This window comes from Salmo salar, chromosome 03, assembly GCF_965601325.2.
Source record: "Salmo salar chromosome 03, fSalSal1, whole genome shotgun sequence".
In the NCBI taxonomy this organism is placed as follows: domain Eukaryota; kingdom Metazoa; phylum Chordata; class Actinopteri; order Salmoniformes; family Salmonidae; genus Salmo; species Salmo salar.
This window is the reverse complement of record NC_138293.1, coordinates 38746194-38764814: the sequence shown is the minus strand read 5'-3', so window position 1 is coordinate 38764814 and position 18621 is coordinate 38746194. Positions and strand designations below refer to the sequence as shown.

The 18621-nt window shown below is 44.3% G+C and overlaps 1 protein-coding gene across 2 annotated transcripts; it reads right to left on the bottom strand.

Moving 5' to 3' along the window:
* Positions 1-871: 871 nt before the first annotated feature.
* Positions 872-18417, bottom strand: LOC106600149 (phosphatidylinositol 4-phosphate 5-kinase type-1 beta). Of its 2 annotated transcripts, XM_014191482.3 has the most exons (19): positions 18009-18417; positions 13196-13233; positions 12920-13015; positions 12501-12631; positions 12114-12231; positions 10835-10987; positions 9517-9816; positions 8986-9185; positions 8698-8781; positions 8538-8586; positions 7827-7911; positions 7497-7655; positions 7166-7295; positions 5293-5328; positions 5102-5185; positions 4418-4931; positions 3535-3609; positions 3108-3191; positions 872-3002 (listed from the first exon to the last, which is right to left on the bottom strand). In XM_014191482.3, exons 1-19 carry the CDS (start codon positions 18124-18126, stop codon positions 3000-3002), a joined length of 2457 nt encoding a protein of 818 aa, XP_014046957.1. In that variant the 5' UTR covers positions 18127-18417; the 3' UTR covers positions 872-2999. The 2 variants fall into 2 exon arrangements, with proteins under 2 accessions (XP_014046957.1, XP_014046958.1); XM_014191483.3 differs by lacking the exon at positions 3535-3609 and having other exon boundaries at positions 18009-18416.
* Positions 18418-18621: the final 204 nt, after the last annotated feature.

Genomic DNA, 18621 nt, shown 5'->3' with positions numbered 1-18621 from the left:
ATGCACATCCAAATGTGGAAATAGCTCCTTGTCTACTATTCTAACTCTCAACAGTAAGTCGAGACCCTGAATTCCCCCCAAAACACAATAATATTTTTTGGGGGGGGTCGCTAAGTGACCGCTTATGTTTCTTATGCGTGGCGCCGTCCCTGAATATAGTACCTCTATGGGTCAGATTCGTCAAGTATTTGCAACCCTGCGCAAATAAATAAATATCAGCCATTATTTTCACCTAAAATGACTTACCCAAATCAAACTGCTTGTAGCTCAGGACATGAAGCAAGGATATGCATATTCTTGGTACCATTTGAAAGGAAACAGTTTGAGGTTTGTGGAAATGTGAAAGTAATATAGGAGAATATAACACATTAGATCTGGTAAAAGATAATATAAAGAAAAAAACAACCGTTTTTTTGGTACCATCATCTTTGAAATGCAAGAGAAAGGCCATAATGTATTATTCCAGCCCAGGCGCAATTTAGATTTTGGCTACTAGATGGAAGCATTGTATGTGCAAAGTTTTAGACTGATCCAATGAACCATTGCATTTCTGTTCTAAATTTTGTATCAAGACTGCCCAAATGTGCCCAATTGGTTTATTAATAACTTTTCAAGTTCAAAATTGTGCACTCTCCTCAAACAATAGCATGGTATTCTTTCACTGTAATAGCTACTGTAAATTGGACAGTGCAGTTAGATTACCAAGAATGTAAGCTTTCTGACAATATCAGATATGTCTATGTCCTGGGAAATGTTCTTGTTACTGACAACCTCATGCTAATCGCATTAGCCTACGTTAGCTCAACCGTCCCGTGGGGGACCCACCGATCCTGTTAAGTGAGAGATTTAATTTAATAATTCTTACACAAGATATTATTTAATTTTTACTCAGTGATGATAAGCTCTAACTCCTTGTCAAAACACTTTACACACAGCCATTGATTTGTCTTCAAGGGGCAATCTGTACGTTCACCCCAACACTTTTCGGGGGATTGATGATGAAGTCGTACAAGTACAGTATCATTGACAAATTTGAACTAGATCTTTTTTTTTTGTGTATTGTTTCAGGTCAATTGTGTTTTTCCCTTTGTCTGGTTGCCACAGTGGGCCAGATAACTTACAGATTGCACCTTAAAAGGATGGACATTGATTAAATGTTACAGTAATGTTTAGAACCTTTAAAGTTCCCTGGAGTGGAACAATTGTATCTTTTTTTACCCTTGATGTTTTATATTATTGACCAGGACAAAGTGCAATATCCTCTTTTCCTCGCCAACCCTTTCGCTCTTTGTCACCCACGCACACACACTATTTACAATTCACAGAATATATATTTTTCTTCTTAGATGCTGAAGAATGACATTATAGAACTACTGAGGAGTGTATGGACCTCTTATAATATAAACAATACTGATAATCATATTATTATTTTTTAAAGTTACGCTGAAGTTCAACACACTGTGTTGGTCCTGTGCGGCTCAGTCGCTTGCAACTCCGAGGGTGGTGGGTTTGATTCCCGCTGGCGCCACCCATCAGTAAAAATGTATGCATGCATGACTGTAAATCGCTTAGGATTAAAGCGTCTGCTAAATGGCATATATTACTATATTTTATATTACACCTACCCTGGTCCAATTGATCAAAATGAATTTAAAAAAGGAAAACTGATCAAGGGAATATTTCTCAGTAAGGCAATAATAACACATTTGTTCAGTATATCTATAAAAATTAACATTCCCCAGCAATAGAGACAAATAATTCAACAAATAAATAAACTGAACCAACACTTACACTTGACCCCCCCCCCCCCATTTTACATTTACATTTTAGTAATTTAGCAGACGCTCTTATCCAGAGCGACTTACAGTAGTGAATGCATACATTTCATACATTTTTTCTCTGTACTGGTCCCCCATGGGAATCAAACCCACAATCCTGGTGTTGCAAACACCATGCTCTACCAACTGAGCCCCCCTTTTCTAGCTCTGACTTTGCTGATAGCTACTTTATTGAGGAAAAGTGTCCTTACTAGGCATATGATCTGCGATTGTCCCACCTAGCTATCTTAACGTGAATGCACTAACTAACTGTAAGTTGCTCTGGGCAAGAGCTTCTGCTAAATTACTCAAATGTAACATTTAAATGTAAAACAATGACAAAGATATGGTTTCAAAAAAACATTTACAAAATGATAGTTTTAGAGAGCTAATAATGAAATAAAATGTTCAGGTTTTCATGACCATTGTGAAGACTTCAGTGTGCCCTGTGAGAACACGGAGCACGCACAATTCCAGACAGAAATGTTCACGATTCTTAACACGACTTACATTATTGATCGAGCTGAATTTGAAACCATCACCATCAGACCAGTGATCACTACAAAACATTATAAACAACTGAGAGAAAAAAAGTTTTGCTTCAGAAAAAGACAAAACTCTCCAACATTTAACCATAGGAGTCAAAAACCTGACCATGACAATATTGCACATGATATTCAATTCGTGATATTACAGCACAGTTAACAAAAGACAAGCACCAGTAACAAAAGACAAATATCATTCTTAACAGCACAACAAGACCAACTAAAGTACTGTACGATAGTCTCTGGGCAGCCTTAGCTGATGTTTGGAAAGGGTTGCAATATGGTTTTATTCAAAATGCATACTTTCATGTTCATGAGTTGATTTTGTGGCAAAGGGAACATTTTTGTTGCATACTTATATAGGACAATGTTAGAGTGTGTGAGTGTGAAGACGCGTGTGTGTGTGTTAGGAAGGTGTTGCCAAAGCAGAGAAATAACATTTTATTAAGTTTTCCCACAGAATCCTTCTCCATCCATGTGGGTAAAACAAGCCTTCACATGCAGATTGGGCCACAAGGGTTACACAATGCCGTAGAAGCTTCATAGAGCTTCATGGAGCTTCGTAAAGCATCACAGCTTCTGTCTGTAGTCTTCAAGCCTCTCAAGTGATTCGCTTACATTGGAGACTCCACTCAACTTACTGTTGAGAAAAAGAAAGAGACATTTGAGAGAGAGGGCGAGTTCAGAGTTAGGGTATGAGTGAAGGAAACTTCTTTGTAGGGGTATTGACGAAGTGCACACTTACTGTCTCGCTCTCCCCGTCAGAGCCAGGTCTGGACTCTGAGCCGTAGTGCAGAGGAGAGTACACCCAGCTCCTGTCCTCCTGATTCTGTTGTTACGCCACCCAACCAGCAGGGGCAGCAGACACAGGTCAGCATACGCAGAGACAGGAGGAAGAGAGAGAAAAGTACATTTAGGGAGGAAGACCTTCGACAAGTCCTAAATAGCTCCTCTAACCCTATGTCGGGTATTAATTGTTTAGTTGTTTTGCCATTTTGCTCACACTTGTCCAATCTTTTCTGATCTAAAGTGCCTAAGGGGCTATGTTAGGGGTTGATTTGAGATGGGTTCTAGAAGCTCAGAATCAGGGGAAGGAAGCCGACACCACTCTACACCACTTTACATGACACTACAGCTGACTATGGCTTGTGCAACCAGCAGCCGTGACTTACATTGCAGCTAGAGCTTGAGTTGAGCTTCTTACGACCCAGAATTGGGGAGTACACCCAATACCTCCCATCAGCATACTGATAATACACAAACACGTGCATACACAAAGACACACAGACACACATGTAAGGACGGGGGGGGGGGGTAGATGAAGAGAAATGGAAAAGGAAGTAAGAGAAAAAGAGGGAGAATGAAGAGGAGCAAGAGAGACAGAGACACATAAAGAGAGAGAGAGAGAGAGAGAGAGAGAGAGAGAGAGATGGACAGAGGGATGTTGTGACAACATGGGTGGGGTGGGGCAGTGGAGACAGAGTAATACAGAATAATACATATTCAAAATGGATGAGGAAAGAACATAATGTTGAATGAACCACCAGGCCAGATTGCTGTTGACAACCCATCATGATATGACTGGGGGATTATAAGAATGAATCACATGACTGGATTAATATGGATCAGCCAGGCATGAGCAACACACAAGCCACAAGCCAACATGCAATCCACGCGACACAACACAAAAGAGACTTTTAGTACTGTATACTGTTCTCTCTCCCAGTTGCTATTTCAGCAGAATGTTTGTTATCAGGCATGTGGTGTCTCAGGATTCAATCCAACCTCTTTATTGCAGGGAGAGTAACCAACATTGCCACATGCTTTCAAGCCACACTTTGTGATTAATGATCAATGATCAATGACAGCAAACTACACAAACCCTCACCCTCATAGATCAACCACGCTGTCCTTACTGCCCGACTGTAAGAAATCCAAAACCCCAGTAAACCACAAGAGCTTCAGAGCTACACTCACACGCTGAAGACTGTTACACACACACACACACACACACACACGCACACACACACACACGCACACACACACACGACTTACAAAGTAGATGTCTGAGACTGGCACCTCCCCCTCCAGTGAGTTGTGGCTGACGGACGAGGTGACAGACAGATGATTGGACGAAAAGCGTTCTACTGTCACCTGGGGGCTCGGAGGGAGAGAGGAGGGAGGGGTGCTTGGAAGGAGGGGGGAAGAATGGGGGGAGGAGGAGGGAAGGGTGGAGGCGGGAGTGGTGGGAGAGGGAGAGTTGGAGGGTGGAGGGACTGCAGAGGGTGGAAGGGTGGAGGCGATGTGAGCTGATGATTGATTGGTGGAGAAAGGACGAGTGGAAGAAGAAGGGAGAGTGGAGTTAGAGTGAGGGGCAGAGGAGGAAGGGACTGAGGGAGGAAGGGAACGAGGGAGAGTGGAGGCTGGTGGGACTGAGCAGGGAGGTGTGGAGGATGGAGGGGCGGAGGAGGGAGGAGGGGTTGAAGGAGGTGTAGAGGAAGCAGCTGTGGTCTGTGTGATGACTTCCTCCTCTGTTACTTTAGAGTCCTGTAGGTCCTCTGGAACCACACTGTGACAGAGATAGAAACACTGCTGTCAGACAGGTGATAATGTGTGTGTGTGTGTGTGTGTGTGTGTGTGTGTGTGTGTGTGTGTGTGTGTGTGTGTGTGTGTGTGTGTGTGTGTGTGTGTGTGTGTGTGTGTGTGTGTGTGTGTGTGTGTGTGTGTGTGTGTGTGTACCTGGTTGTAGGTTCCCTCTTCACCTCTACAGCCACAGTGATGGTCTGCTCGTGCACCGCCACTACTTCCTGCTGTGGCCTGAAACTACATGGGACAGCACAGGAAGTGACATCGGACCATCAATTACAGTCAGAATGGTCAGATGAGAAGAGATGTGTTAGATTGAAAGGGTACGAAATAAGACTGCTTACCTCCCCTCACGGTCCCGTGGAGAGTGGGTTGGCCTCCTGTGGGGTAGAACAGGGACAGGTGAGTGTGTATCTGTAGGAGCGTGTGTGTGTTAGAGAAAAATATGTAATTTTTTAGGGCCGATGATGATACCGATATTTTAGGCCAATATTCAACATAATAAAATGTTAACATTTTGATGACAACATTTCCCAGAGACAGCCATGTATGCATTAATGCATCCATTTTAAAATCAAACAGCTAGCTAACACTACACATGAAAGGGTTAGTTATCGTAATCTTTGCTAACAGGTCACATAGCCATCTGCTTAGCTAGCTTGCTTATTGCATGAATGTCCCGGGCACCTCGACACAAGCATTATTATTAGTGAATTAACTCAAGTTTGCAGACAAGACAACAGTGGTAGGCATGATTATCAACAAAGACGCACCAGCCTACAGGGAGGAGCTGAGGGCCCTGGTGGAGTGGTGCACTCCCTCAAAGTCAACAAAGTGAAGGAGCTGATCGTGGACTTCAGGAGACAGCAGAGGGAGCACACCCCCATCCACATCGATGGGGGCCACAGCTGAAAAGGTGAAAAGCTTCAAGTTCCTGGTTGTACACATCACTGACAATGTGACTGATGTCTTGAGACGTTGCTTCAATATATCCACATAATTCTCCCCCCTCATGATGCCATCTATTTTGTGAAGTGCACCAGTCCCTCCTGCAGCAAAGCACCCCCACAACATGATGCTGCCACCCCTGTGCTTCACGGTTGGGATGGTGTTCTTCGGCTTGCAAGCCTCCCCCTTTTTCCTCCAAACATAACTATGGTCATCATGGCCAAACAGTTCTATTTTTGTTTCATCAGACCAGAGGACATTTCTCCAAAAAGTACGATCTTTGTCCCCATGTGCAGTTGTAAACCGTAGTCTGGATTTTTTATGGCGGTTCTGGAGCAGTGGTTTCTTCCTTGCTGACCGGCCTTTCAGGTTATGTTGATATAGGACTCGTTTTACTGTGGATATAGATACTTTTGTACCTGTTTGCTCCAGCATCTTCACAAGGTCCTTTGCTGTTGTTCAGGGATTGATTTGCACTTTTTGCACCAAAGTACGCTCATCTCTAGGAGATAGAACGTGTCTCCTTCCTGAGCGGTATGATGGCTGCGTGGTCCCATGGTGTTTATACTTGCGTACAGATGAACGTGGTTTGTACAGATGAACGTGGTACCTTTAGGCGTTTGGAAATTGCTCCCAAGGATGAACCAGACTTGTGGAGGTCTACAATTTTTTTCTGAGGTCTTGGCTGATTTCTTTTGATTTTCCCATGATGTCAAGCAAAGAGGCACTGGGTTTGAAGGTAGGCCTTGAAATACATCCACAGGTACACCTCCAATTGACTCAAATGATGTCAATTAGCCTAACAGAAGCTTCAAAAGCCATGACATAATTTTCTGGAATTTTCCAAGCTGTTTAAAGGCACAGTCAACTTAGTGTATGTAAACTTCTGACCCACTGGAATTGTGATACAGTGAATTATAAGTGAAATAATCTGTCTGTAAACAATTGTTGGAAAAATGACTTGTGTCATGCACAACGTAGATGTCCTAACCGACTTGCCAAAACTATAGTTTGTTAACAAGAAATGTGTGGAGTGGTTGAAAAACGAGTCTTAATGACTCCAACCTAAGTGTATGTAAACTTCCGACTTCAACTGTATGTGTATGCGACCAATAAAATACAGTTCAATTGTATTTAATATTAGCAACAGGAGTTCGATTTTGGTCACTGTGTCAATTCACTTACTTCTGAATACTGCACCTTTCTATTAGAGAATGAGCTAGCTTGCTGCTGCTGCGGTCGTTCTCTAGTGTTTGTGTGTGTGTGTACCTGAAGCGTGGGTGTTCTGGTGTATCAAAGGGTGTGGTAGGGAGAGAGTTGTTTGAAGAGAGAGTGGTAGCGATGGATGCTGTGGTCGCATCCTCAAAAGACGGAGGAGTATGGGGATGCTCTCTCAGACCTGAGAGGAGAGAAGAGAGAGAGAAATGATTGTGATAGAGCATTAGTCATCTACCACCACAGCATGACACTTCACCCAAATAGCCGTGTGGAAAAAAAGCTATTGGTCCTCAAATGCTTGTCGGCCATTTTGGCTCAAACAGGAGAAACAGTTTCCTTAGGTCAGCCTCTGTATAGATATGGAGTGTGGTAACCATCTTACCGTCCTCCTCCAGCAGAGGGAAGCCACGAGCCCCTCTGAGGTGCAGGTCTTCGTTCTCCTGGTTCTCCTCTCTCTCTACGGAAAGCTGTGTTTGGACACTGTTTTTGGGTGCGGGCAGAGCCCCCCCTCGCCCTCTCTTGGAGGGAGAAGACCTCAGGGCTGGAGGGGAGGAGAGGCAAGAAAAAGAGGGTGGAGATGGATGAGAGAGAAAAGAGAAAGCAGTCAAGAGGTAAACTCAATGAATCGATTACTCAATCTCGACATGTAGATTGTGAGCTGAAATATCAAATAAAACATTTGTTGCATGTCGTGTAATGTGTTCCTACTCACAGCAGCTCTTTCTAAAGACGGTGGTGCTGCAGAACTTGTAGAACCTGTCTGCATAGAAACTGGGCCTGTGGACAGACACTGTGTCCTGAGAGAGATAGAGAGAAGGGGAAACCATCTTAGCAAACAAACCATCAAACACATTTGTACAGTCAGGCATAGGGAATTATTGAAATGGGAGAGTTAGTCCATGTCACCTTTTCAAACGTCTAGTTGGTTCTAAAATAATAACCTACTAGCCATTCTCAGTATCAGACTAATGTTGCATTCATTGGTTACTCCTTAAAGGTTTAAGGACACTTTGTCTGTCTATATGCTGTTGACTGTCTGTGTTGAATTATGCAGCTGTAAGTAGAGCAGCTCGTCACCGGGCCTGTGTAAGCCTAGGAAAGGTGCCAAAGTCTGAGGACTGGACTGCAGGTTGGCATTTATTGTCATAAATCTTGCCCTGGAGGCACCTCTGTAGAGTAGTCAACAGCTGGCACAGCCACAATGTCATAAGATCTGGTTTTAAACCTAACCCTAACCTTAACCACACTGCTAACCCTAATGCCTTAAATTAAGAAAAGAAAAGCTCATTTTTGTTTTTATGATTTTTTTTCTCTCGATATAGACAATTTTGACTTTGCAGCTGGCCCATCTAACAGAAATCGCTCAGTTCTGCCTCCAAGGTAAGACTCATGACAATAAACGACAACCTGCAACTGGACTCACCCCGTCACTGATCAGAGACTTCCACGAGTGCTCCAGTTTCTTGATTAGCCTGCAGGACAAGAAAAATAACTCAGTAATTCATATATTATTCAATTAGTACTAGTCCTTTTGATTAGCAGTACATCAGTAGTAACGCAATGAGTGATTTGGTGAAATTGACCTGTAGGACTGCAGGATGTCGATAATTCCAATAAAGAGAAGGAGACGCTCTCCTTTACCATCCACAGCAGGAATACCACCCATCCTGGAGAGAGAGCGAGCGAGAGAGAGAGAGAATCTCATTTAGTGGGAGAGGACTCCAAGACACTGAGTGAGTGTGTGTGTGTGTGTGTGTGTGTGTGTGTGTGTGTGTGTGTGTGTGTGTGTGTGTGTGTGTGTGTGTGTGTGTGTGTGTGTGTGTGTGTGTGTGTGTACATGCATGCCTGTGTGTGTTAGCTCGGTAACTCACGTAGCATCGTGGTCTGATGTGTCTCTACAAGCCTTCCCTCCCTGTATAGACTCCATGGCAGTAGAGTAGAGGGCTCTCTGGGCCTGAGGCTTCTTTTCATCGCCCCCTGCTGGTGAGCCCTGGGACTCTCTCACAGCCAGGCCCAGGTTATGGACCCCCAGCAGTAGACTGTAGTCCATGATCTTAAAGCTCTCAAGCACCTGGAGTACCACAGACAGAGAATGAAGGTCAGAATGAATGATCGGCGGATCTACCAGACAGCACAGACACACAGGTCATAATGGCTTTCATCCTCCCCTTCCTTCCACGTCTAATCTCTCCTCCTCTCTAAGCCAGTCTCTCTTTTGGGTTTACCCCTGTAAGCCCATCCTAAACCACCCTACTCTCCTTCCCCTCTCCTCCCTCCCTCCCCTTCTCCTCCCCTCCTCCCTCTCTCACCAGACAGGGAGGGTCTTGACCAAAGCTCTGTATGTATTATCCCCCCACCCTCTCCTCATGTCCCTGCTCCTCATCCTCTCCTCCCTCTCTCACCAGACAGTCTCTCTGTAGGGTCTTTAGCAGGGCGCTGTATGTATCCTGATCCAGGGTCAGTCCTTCCGGTACATCTGATATAAAGTCCAGATCTTTAAAGGTGGGATTCGATTTCTCCCTCTCTTTCTTCGATGCATGCCGTTTATACGTGGAGCCCTTCAGGTCAAACTTGAGGTGCATGCGTACGGCGCGTGGTAACACATTGTTCATGACCACGATACGGATGTTTTTACCCCCAGACTGGACGCAGTAGAGACCAAAGAACTTAGGAAGCAGGGTCCTCAGGTTCTGATTCAGATTCTAGAGAGAGGAGGAGAGGAAGAGGGGAGAAGAGGAAGGAGAAGAGTGAGAAAAATATAATTATGTGCCTATTGTAGTGTTCTTTACATGCAACAATGGGAAATGATATGGTGCCATCATATTGATTATATAAGAATATTTTGAAGATAAATGCAGAACGCAGAGGAGAGGACGAGAGGACTAGAGTTAACGATCAATAGAAGTTGGTTTTCAGTTCAACATCTGTTTAGAATCTGTGGAATGTCACTCCTGAACTCAGAGCTACATGTGCCACGTTTTCATTGGTCTGTATATTGAGTCGGGAGCAGGATACTTGTTATTTGGCCATTGACCAAGTTGTACTGCAAGGACATCTGATTGGTCAACCCCAGGCTAGGGCGGGGGGTTATAAATGACATCCGGGGAGAAAAGCTGAGGACAGGGGAGACTGAACATCTACCTCCCAGCATAACATCTTAATTTGTCCTTCTCAAATAAACCTATTTTTCTCCCCTTGATTTGCTTTGGAGTTTGTGATATTGAAGAATTACATCAATTGCTAACAATCCAGTGGATTTTAGATATGTCAGTTCGACTAGTTAAATATTTCCCCTTAAAACATTTGTAGAACTAATAAATGCCTGGGAAATTAATGTTCATTAAGCCATACATTGATACAAAAACAAGAATACTGTACAAAAGCTTTATTGATGAACTTGCTATACGTTATAAAAAACGTTATTATAATAACATTAAGAAGGCATGCCTTTGCAGATTCTGCCTGCAGTGACCCTGACTCCTGGCTCCTGTCCAAGACACCTGACAGACGTGAGTCGGTTGGACTTAAAACCTCTGGCCGTGTGTCTACTAAGACGTGTGCGCTTAAGGCGTGTGACGTTTCTTAGTGATGTGCTTAGCCCATGGCAGTCCCTACTGGTGTCATAGCTGAACATAGGTTAACCCCAGGGGCTAAGATGTGACCATCACACACGCACACATGCATGAATTGGAATGAAGGAGGGGCTTGTGACATACTGACCATGTAGTAGCCAGGAAGTAGTTTCTGCAGAAACTCCGCCTCCTTGGCATTGACTGTTTTGATGATGAACTCGTCGTCCCTGGTTACGTAGAATATGGAGCCGCTGGCACCGGGATTGGACAGCTCGATTAGGGGCTCATTACATAGAGAGTACTGAAGAGAAAGCACATATATACACACAGGATACATCAGTGGGCCGTAGAGATAACATATAAAATGGCACCAACACTGGAGAGGTTCACATAGGGCACTTTATAGGGTGCTATAGATGGTCCCTCATTAGACACTTTATAGGGTTCTATAGATGGTCCTTCATTAGACACTTTATAGGGTGCTATAGATGGTCCTTCATTAGACACTTTATAGGGTTCTATAGATGGTCCTTCATTAGACACTTTATAGGGTGCTATAGATGGTCCTTCATCAGACACTTTATAGGGTTCTATAGATGGTCCTTCATTAGACACTTTATAGGGTTCTATAGATGGTCCTTCATTAGACACTTTATAGGGTTCTTTAGATGGTCCTTCATTAGACACTTTATAGGGTGCTATAGATGGTCCTTCATTAGACACTTTATAGGGTTTCTACAGCTCCCTGAAGTGGAGTCTGGAAGGCAAGATAAACACAGGGGCTTGAACAGGCTTAAGGGGAGAGATTGAAGATCCTCTCTACACACTGAGGATAATTACATACCCACGCACTCTCTTTTTTTCTGAGAACAACTAAGAACGTTGCGGAATGGATTCCTTATGCTGGAATAATACAGTGAGTCAAATATTCCATTTTCCTGCAATTGTGAAACCATGCATGTACATAGAAACCCATAGAAACAGACACTCCAACTTTGTCTCTGAGTTGGCCTATACTCTACCGGAGTGTCTACTGTAATCAGCTTGGAGCTTTACAAAGCAAGTCTTAGTACGCTAACCTCCATCTGGTGCAGGTAGTGTGAGGTTACTGGAGCGACTGTGTGTGTGCACGTGTGCATGTGCACGTCTTTACAGTATGTGTGTCAGGGTGGATGTGTGTCCAGCCTGTGTGTTAATCAATCTGTGCATATCTCTCCAGCTCTTAACTGACTTTGCCTAGTTAAATAAAGGTCAAATTAAATATGCATTCCAGTGTGTGTGGCCAGAGCATATGGGAGCATATGCTTCCTTGAAAAATCCAAATGATGTCATGTTATGCAAATAATCACCTGATGTAGGATACTACATTTAACCTAGATATTAACAAGACTATCTGTAGTGTTTTTACTACGGTTACTGTCTCTCACCAGGTAGTCATCGGGTCGGATCCCGAACAGCTCTCTGAAGTAGCGGAAGGCCACTGGGGCGTAGGTCTTAAACCTGAAGTCTGGGTAGTGGTGTGCAGGAGTCAGGTTACTACCCTCACTGGTGAGAAGAGGGAGAGAATATGGGATTGAGAGCCAGAGAGAGAGAAAGACAGGAGAGAGAACGGGGCATCGTACTAGAGAGCACTTCACATTGGAGGTGTTTTAAGTGTCTATGCCACACACACACACACACACACACACACACACACACACACACACACACACACACACACACACACACACACACACACACACACACACACACACACACACACACACACACCATTTACAAACACATCTGCCATCCATACACAATCAGAAACACACCTGGGGAAGAAAATGCTCTCCACCACATAGAAGTCCTGCATGAGGACATCTCTCTCTGGCTTGGAGCTCAGGTTGCCCACCGTGTAGCCGATGCCCAGCTGGATGGCACCTTTCAGGGCAGAGGACGTGGTCTGTAGGGCACAGGCAGTCAGGAAACAAACCCCAAGTCACTTAAATAGAGCCATGAAAACGAATATGAGGGAGGAAGAGGATGAAAGGAGGACAAGTGAGATAGGAGAAGTAAAAGAAGTACAGAAAGGTCAGGGGAGAGTGGAAGGATGAAAACAGAGAGGTAAAGACAAGAAGAGAGGGAAAACAGGTATAAAACAAAGGAGAGAGCAGAAAGAGAAGAGAAGAAGAATGGGAAGATGAGGGAGGAAGGAGAGAAAGGGATGCAGAAGAGGAAAGGAGTAGTGTACCTTCTTGTAGGTGGTCTCTCCAGAGGCGTCTACTCTCCTGTGGCCAATCTTCTTCTCCTGACCTGGGCCTAGACCCTGAGCTGTGGGGGACGGCATCTGAGGGAGAAAAGGGGGGACTAGTTTTATTTGTGGGTTACTTACACTGCAGTGCACGCTTTACTGCATAAAACATGTCATTTTAGGTATATGTAGCGTGTGTGTGTGTGTGTGTGTGTGTGTGTGTGTGTGTGTGTGTGTGTGTGTGTGTGTGTGTGTGTGTGTGTAACTAGCCCTCACCTCGCTAGTTATTGTAGACCTCCTAGGACCAGCGTCTTCTGTTGAATAACAGAGGAGACAGAAGGAGAGAACATCAATGCATGACTTAGGCCTAACTGTTAGATACATGCAGGAACTAGGGAAAAGGGTTCCAGGGCAGAGTATGCACCTGTTATTGCCAGCAGTGTACTAAAAGACTGAAACCAAAGCTACATGCATCAGTGTTCACGCACTGTATCTACACGACTATTAAAAGGTGTATTCCCTCTGGAAAGTATCAGTGGCGTAGTGAAGATGGCCCAACCAGAGCTTGTCTACTATCACCATGTTGGACACCATCCACGACACACACACACACACACACACACACACACACACACACACACACACACACACACACACACACACACACACACACACCACACACACACACACACACACACACACACACACACACACACACACACACACACACACACACACACACACACACACACACCTATCCATCAAATGCCTTACGCTGCGCTTGGATTCTTTACACCTGGTTCTAGGCTCAAATAGCATTACAGGCGTAGAAATACAATGCAGCAGAGTGTAGTTAACTAACACTGATGCCCAGAATTAAAATAACAAACTCAATCAGAATATCCACTGGTAGTACATGAAGGCTAATCCTTCATGGATATGTACACAAGCAATGCCAAACACAACCCAGGAAACAATTTTGGTTCGACATATATTCATATCTTTAACACCCTGAGTACGCGTAAACATATCTACCCTGAAGAGTTTTGAATGTCTCACCCAACTCTTTGTCACTCAAGCCTCAACGTGAAACGGCACTCCAGTTATAGCCACCAAAAACACACAAAAATACCAAAACACCCCAAAACTCAGACCTGACGGTAGTTTGTGTCTGCCTTTGATGTAGATATCATCTATTTCTAGAGCAGATCTGTCCTGGAAAGGTGACTCTTTAGGATCGACAGGCTCTCTAATCTGAACTCCCTGTCATTGGTTGACACCACCACCGTCTCCCAGGAGACCGGAAGCCCTGAGCAGTGAGCAGCCAATCAGAGTGCAGGATTAAGAGGGGTGCCAGCCGCCGGAACAACCGGCGCCAGGAAGTTGGCCCGTGAATAGAAAAAGAGAGACTTACAGATGAGTGAGAGAGAAGGACAGAGAGACACACACACCAGAGACAAAACAATGGGACTCCCTAGAGCCGACCCAATCTCGTTAGTCATCGACCTAAAGGTCTAGCAATGACACTGGGCTAATGACCAACAGACTACAGATCAGCTTCTGGAAGGTTGTCTTGCTAGAAGGGTCTTTTTTGGCAGGACTTTGCCAGTCACGCAGAGTTCTAATTCCTAATTATATATGCAGAACATTTAGAAAGATAGAACACACAGACTCATACCCAGACGGAACGCTCAGACAGACAAAACACTCAACAGACGGAACACTGAGAAAGACAGAAGACTCGGGACACGAAACATGTACGGGACACTGAAGGGGGAAAAAAAAACCCACTCAAGACGGAACACTCAGACAGACATAACTCTCAGAACAATCCCGAGACAGAAAACTGAGAAAGAGCACACAGACAGAACAAAAAATAAAGACAGAACACGCAGATGGAGGAGCACTCGGATGGAACACAAACAGAATCGAACACTCGAACAAACACTTCAGAAACGAACACTCAGGTAGCAAGGTAACTCTGTGCTGTAGGATTAAGGCCAGTCATAATATGCTGAGGAGCTATCCTCAAAGGGCAACTATTACTAGACAATACACTACTAGTGTATCAGGGTCAACATAGTCTCGCGTTGCCATGCTTCCAAGTCTCGTTCCTCACTCGGTTCGTCCAGGAGCAAAGCGAGAAATGTGGGTCAGTGCCTAAGACGCTGGCATTCTTATATGCTCAACGGTTCTTTTTGCAATATAGAGTGAAAAGACTGAATGTTTCAGATCATACAACGACTGATTGGGTTTCCAGGGACTGCGTTGGAATTTTGTAGGCATTAGACTGTTCGGCGTGTGGGTTTTATGGTATAAAGAGGATTAGGCCTCTCACTGGCCAGCTCAGAAAATGGCTGCCTGATGGCAAGTGTTATTGAGACGTAAACAAGAGTTGTGTAAGACTGTCTAATAGCACAACACTGCCGACTAAGGGATAAAGCTGTTACATGCAAGCGTGCACACACGCGCACACGATGCTGTACACACAAGTGTGCTCACAGGCACACACACGTCCCTTATTTCCAACGTAGGAGATTTGAGACAATTCCCTCAGGCTTGAGCAAGTGCAGTTTTGGGCTGGTGCCAACACTTAGTAAGAGAAATCAGACTGCTCAGATAGCAATGTAAACTGAGTATACACAACCTTAAAAACACCTGCTCTTCCCATGACAGACTGACCAGGTGAATCCAGGTAAAAGCTCTGATGCCTTATTGATGTCACTTGTTAAATCCACTTCAATCAGTGTAGATTAAGGGGAGGAGACAGGTTAAATAAGGATATTTAAGCCTTGAGACAATTGAGACATGCATTGTGTGTGTGCAATTCAGAGGGTGAATGGGAAAGACAAAAGATTGAAGTGCCTTTGAACGGGGTATTTTAGTAGGTACCAGTTTGTGTCAAGAACTGCAACGCTGCTGGGTTTTTCACGCTCAACAGTTTCCTGTGTGTTTCAAGAATGGTCCAGGACCCAGAAGACATCCAGCCAACTTGACAACTGTGGGAAGCATTGGAGTTAACATGGGCCAGCATCCCTGTGGAACGCTTTCAACATCTTGTAAAGTCCAAGCCCCGACGAATGGAGGCTGTTCTGAGGGCAAAGGGATGGGAGGGTTAAAAGAGAAAGAAAAAAGGAGAGAAAGAGAAAAGAGGAGAGCGACTAAAAATAGAAAGCGAAAGAAGAGAGAGAGTGAGAGAGGAAGAGAGAGGGGCTAGAGGTCTGCTGGATGAGGATTCGACCAGATGCCAGTCTCTAGCTCCATCACTAGTCTAAGTGCTGCTGATAAGCTGATTACAGCAGATAATGGTCTGCTACTGTGTGTGTGTGTGTGTGTGTGTGTGTGTGTGTGTGTGTGTGTGTGTGTGTGTGTGTGTGTGTGTGTGTGTGTGTGTGTGTGTGTGTGTGTGTGTGTGTGTGCAGTTGCTGCTTCTCTACAGATGGGAAACTGTAAAAATTCAATAGGGAAATGACTGCAAGAAGAGCTGCAAAGAAAACCAGTCAATTATGTTGTACAAATCAAATGTATGTGTCAACTACAAACACAAATACCCCTGTTGCCCATGCAATTTCCATTTACTCCATGTGCAATAGGGAATCTGCCATGGTATTGAAATTCATTCATTCCTACTCCGTACTGTTCATTCCCTCATACTTGGTTTGTAAAAGGAGGAAAGCACAAATGTGTGTATGTGCAGTGTTCAACTCGGCTTGAACAGCTTCACTGAGAGGATGCACAGAAGGTGGAGTACAGCTTGATGGGTTGGTTAACATGAACCTAACCATCGAGCCAAACCATCAAGCTGTAATACATACATACTGCTTTCCAGTTCATCTCGGACTCTTGCCTTATCATCTTTAAATAAAGATTGGTTACATTATACTGCTGTTATACCAGAGTAATAGCAGTGGAACTATGCAATAGTCTATTGTGACAGATATCCTGTAACGGACTAGAATACAATGAAGGACTAAGACAGTTTTCTGTTTTTCCATTACAATTGCACGTTCGCTTACATACATATCTGGTACAAGGTGTTCTTCCTATATTCAAGGCTACGTAGGATTATTGTAATATAGGCTAAACTGTTGCGCTGCTGCCTATTCACTCTATATAGTCTGTTCTCCTGGTCATTCAGTGTACACTCAGGTAAAGCAGAGGCAGAGAGGCTCAGGACATTTCTGTTCATTTATCATTCGACGCCGTTGTATTAAGTTTCTATCTGCTTCCTGGTGTTTCATCTTTAATTGTAACACTTTTATGTGACAAAGACATTGGCCTAGTTTGATCTCTAAAGGGAAAGGGGGGGGATACCTAGTCAGTTGTACTACTGAATGCATCCAACTGAAAGGTGTCTTCCGCGTTTAGCCCAACCCTTCTGAATCAGAGAGGTGAGGCGGGCTGCCTAAATCGACATCCCACGATTAAATAAGATAGTGAAGATGATGATCAAAGAACCATATAGATAGTCTGTTACACAGACAGACAGACAGACAGACAGACAGACAGACACTCTCTCCCTCTCTGCAAATCACAAACGTATACAATCATGAGCTCGACAGTAAAGGCCCGATTCCCTCTCCTTTTGATAGAAATTGACCAATGATCTGATGCCACAGACTGGCAGACATGACCTTTAATTGGGTTCCCGAGCGGAAACTAGACAGTTTGTCTTGACCTGTTTCACATAGTCAGGCCCTGGACATTGCCTACCAACTAATGCATGCTGTACATTTTAATCTGGACTTGGTCAGCTTCTGTATGCTCAATGTCTGCATTAATTAATTAGGCTTTTGCTTTTGGTGATTGCTGGCAGCTTGTCCTTGTCTTTAGAAATAGCAGGATGACCATCTTGGTTAGTTATAAGCCTATTACCATAAAGAATTTATTAGGTCTGGAAACTGACAGATAATTTAGTCTACTGAGACAAAGCATAATTGACAGCTGGACCAAAACCTGAATGAACCCTTATACTCACCGTCGAACGGTGCCAGCGCTCTCCTGCCAGTTTAGCTCATCTGAACAATCTCTCATGCAAAAGTATTTAGCCAATTAAACTAGTCTCATAATAAAGCACAGACATACGAACCCATGTCTCCAGAATCCAGCTTGAGAGAGAGGCCGGCCGTATCCATCTGGTCCGATCTACCCGCCCCCGATGTGGGCATGCCTCCCCCGGCCTCTCCCGCTGTCGCAGTCTCATCCATTTACAATTCCAGGATAAGCGTCGCGATATAATAATGTCCTTTGTTGAAGCAAGGGCAAATACGAAATGTAGCCTACAGGGCACTCTGACATCACGTTGAATAGGCTAAATACGTGGCCTCATCGACATTTCTTCAACACCAGTCTTATTTGCATCGTGGTAATTGTACACCCATAATACAAACAATAGCCTATTGGTGATGCCTTGTCGGATATACTACCGCTATATCCTAGGCAACTGCTCGTCTAGCAGCGTTGCATGACAGCGGTTGCTGCGTCATTCACGTAGGAGGGTCTGTCATGCATGTCATTGGAGCATCCTTCTCTCTCTCTCTCTCTCTCCCCCTCTCCTCTTGCTGGTTGACATGCTCATATAGAATGACAGAAAACCAGTTTATGCGAAATCAACTCGTAATTTCATTGCGCATGTTTGTCCACTAAATGGTGTCGGAATGGGTAGCCTACTGAGAGCAAAAAAGGATTTCCGTTCCAAAATG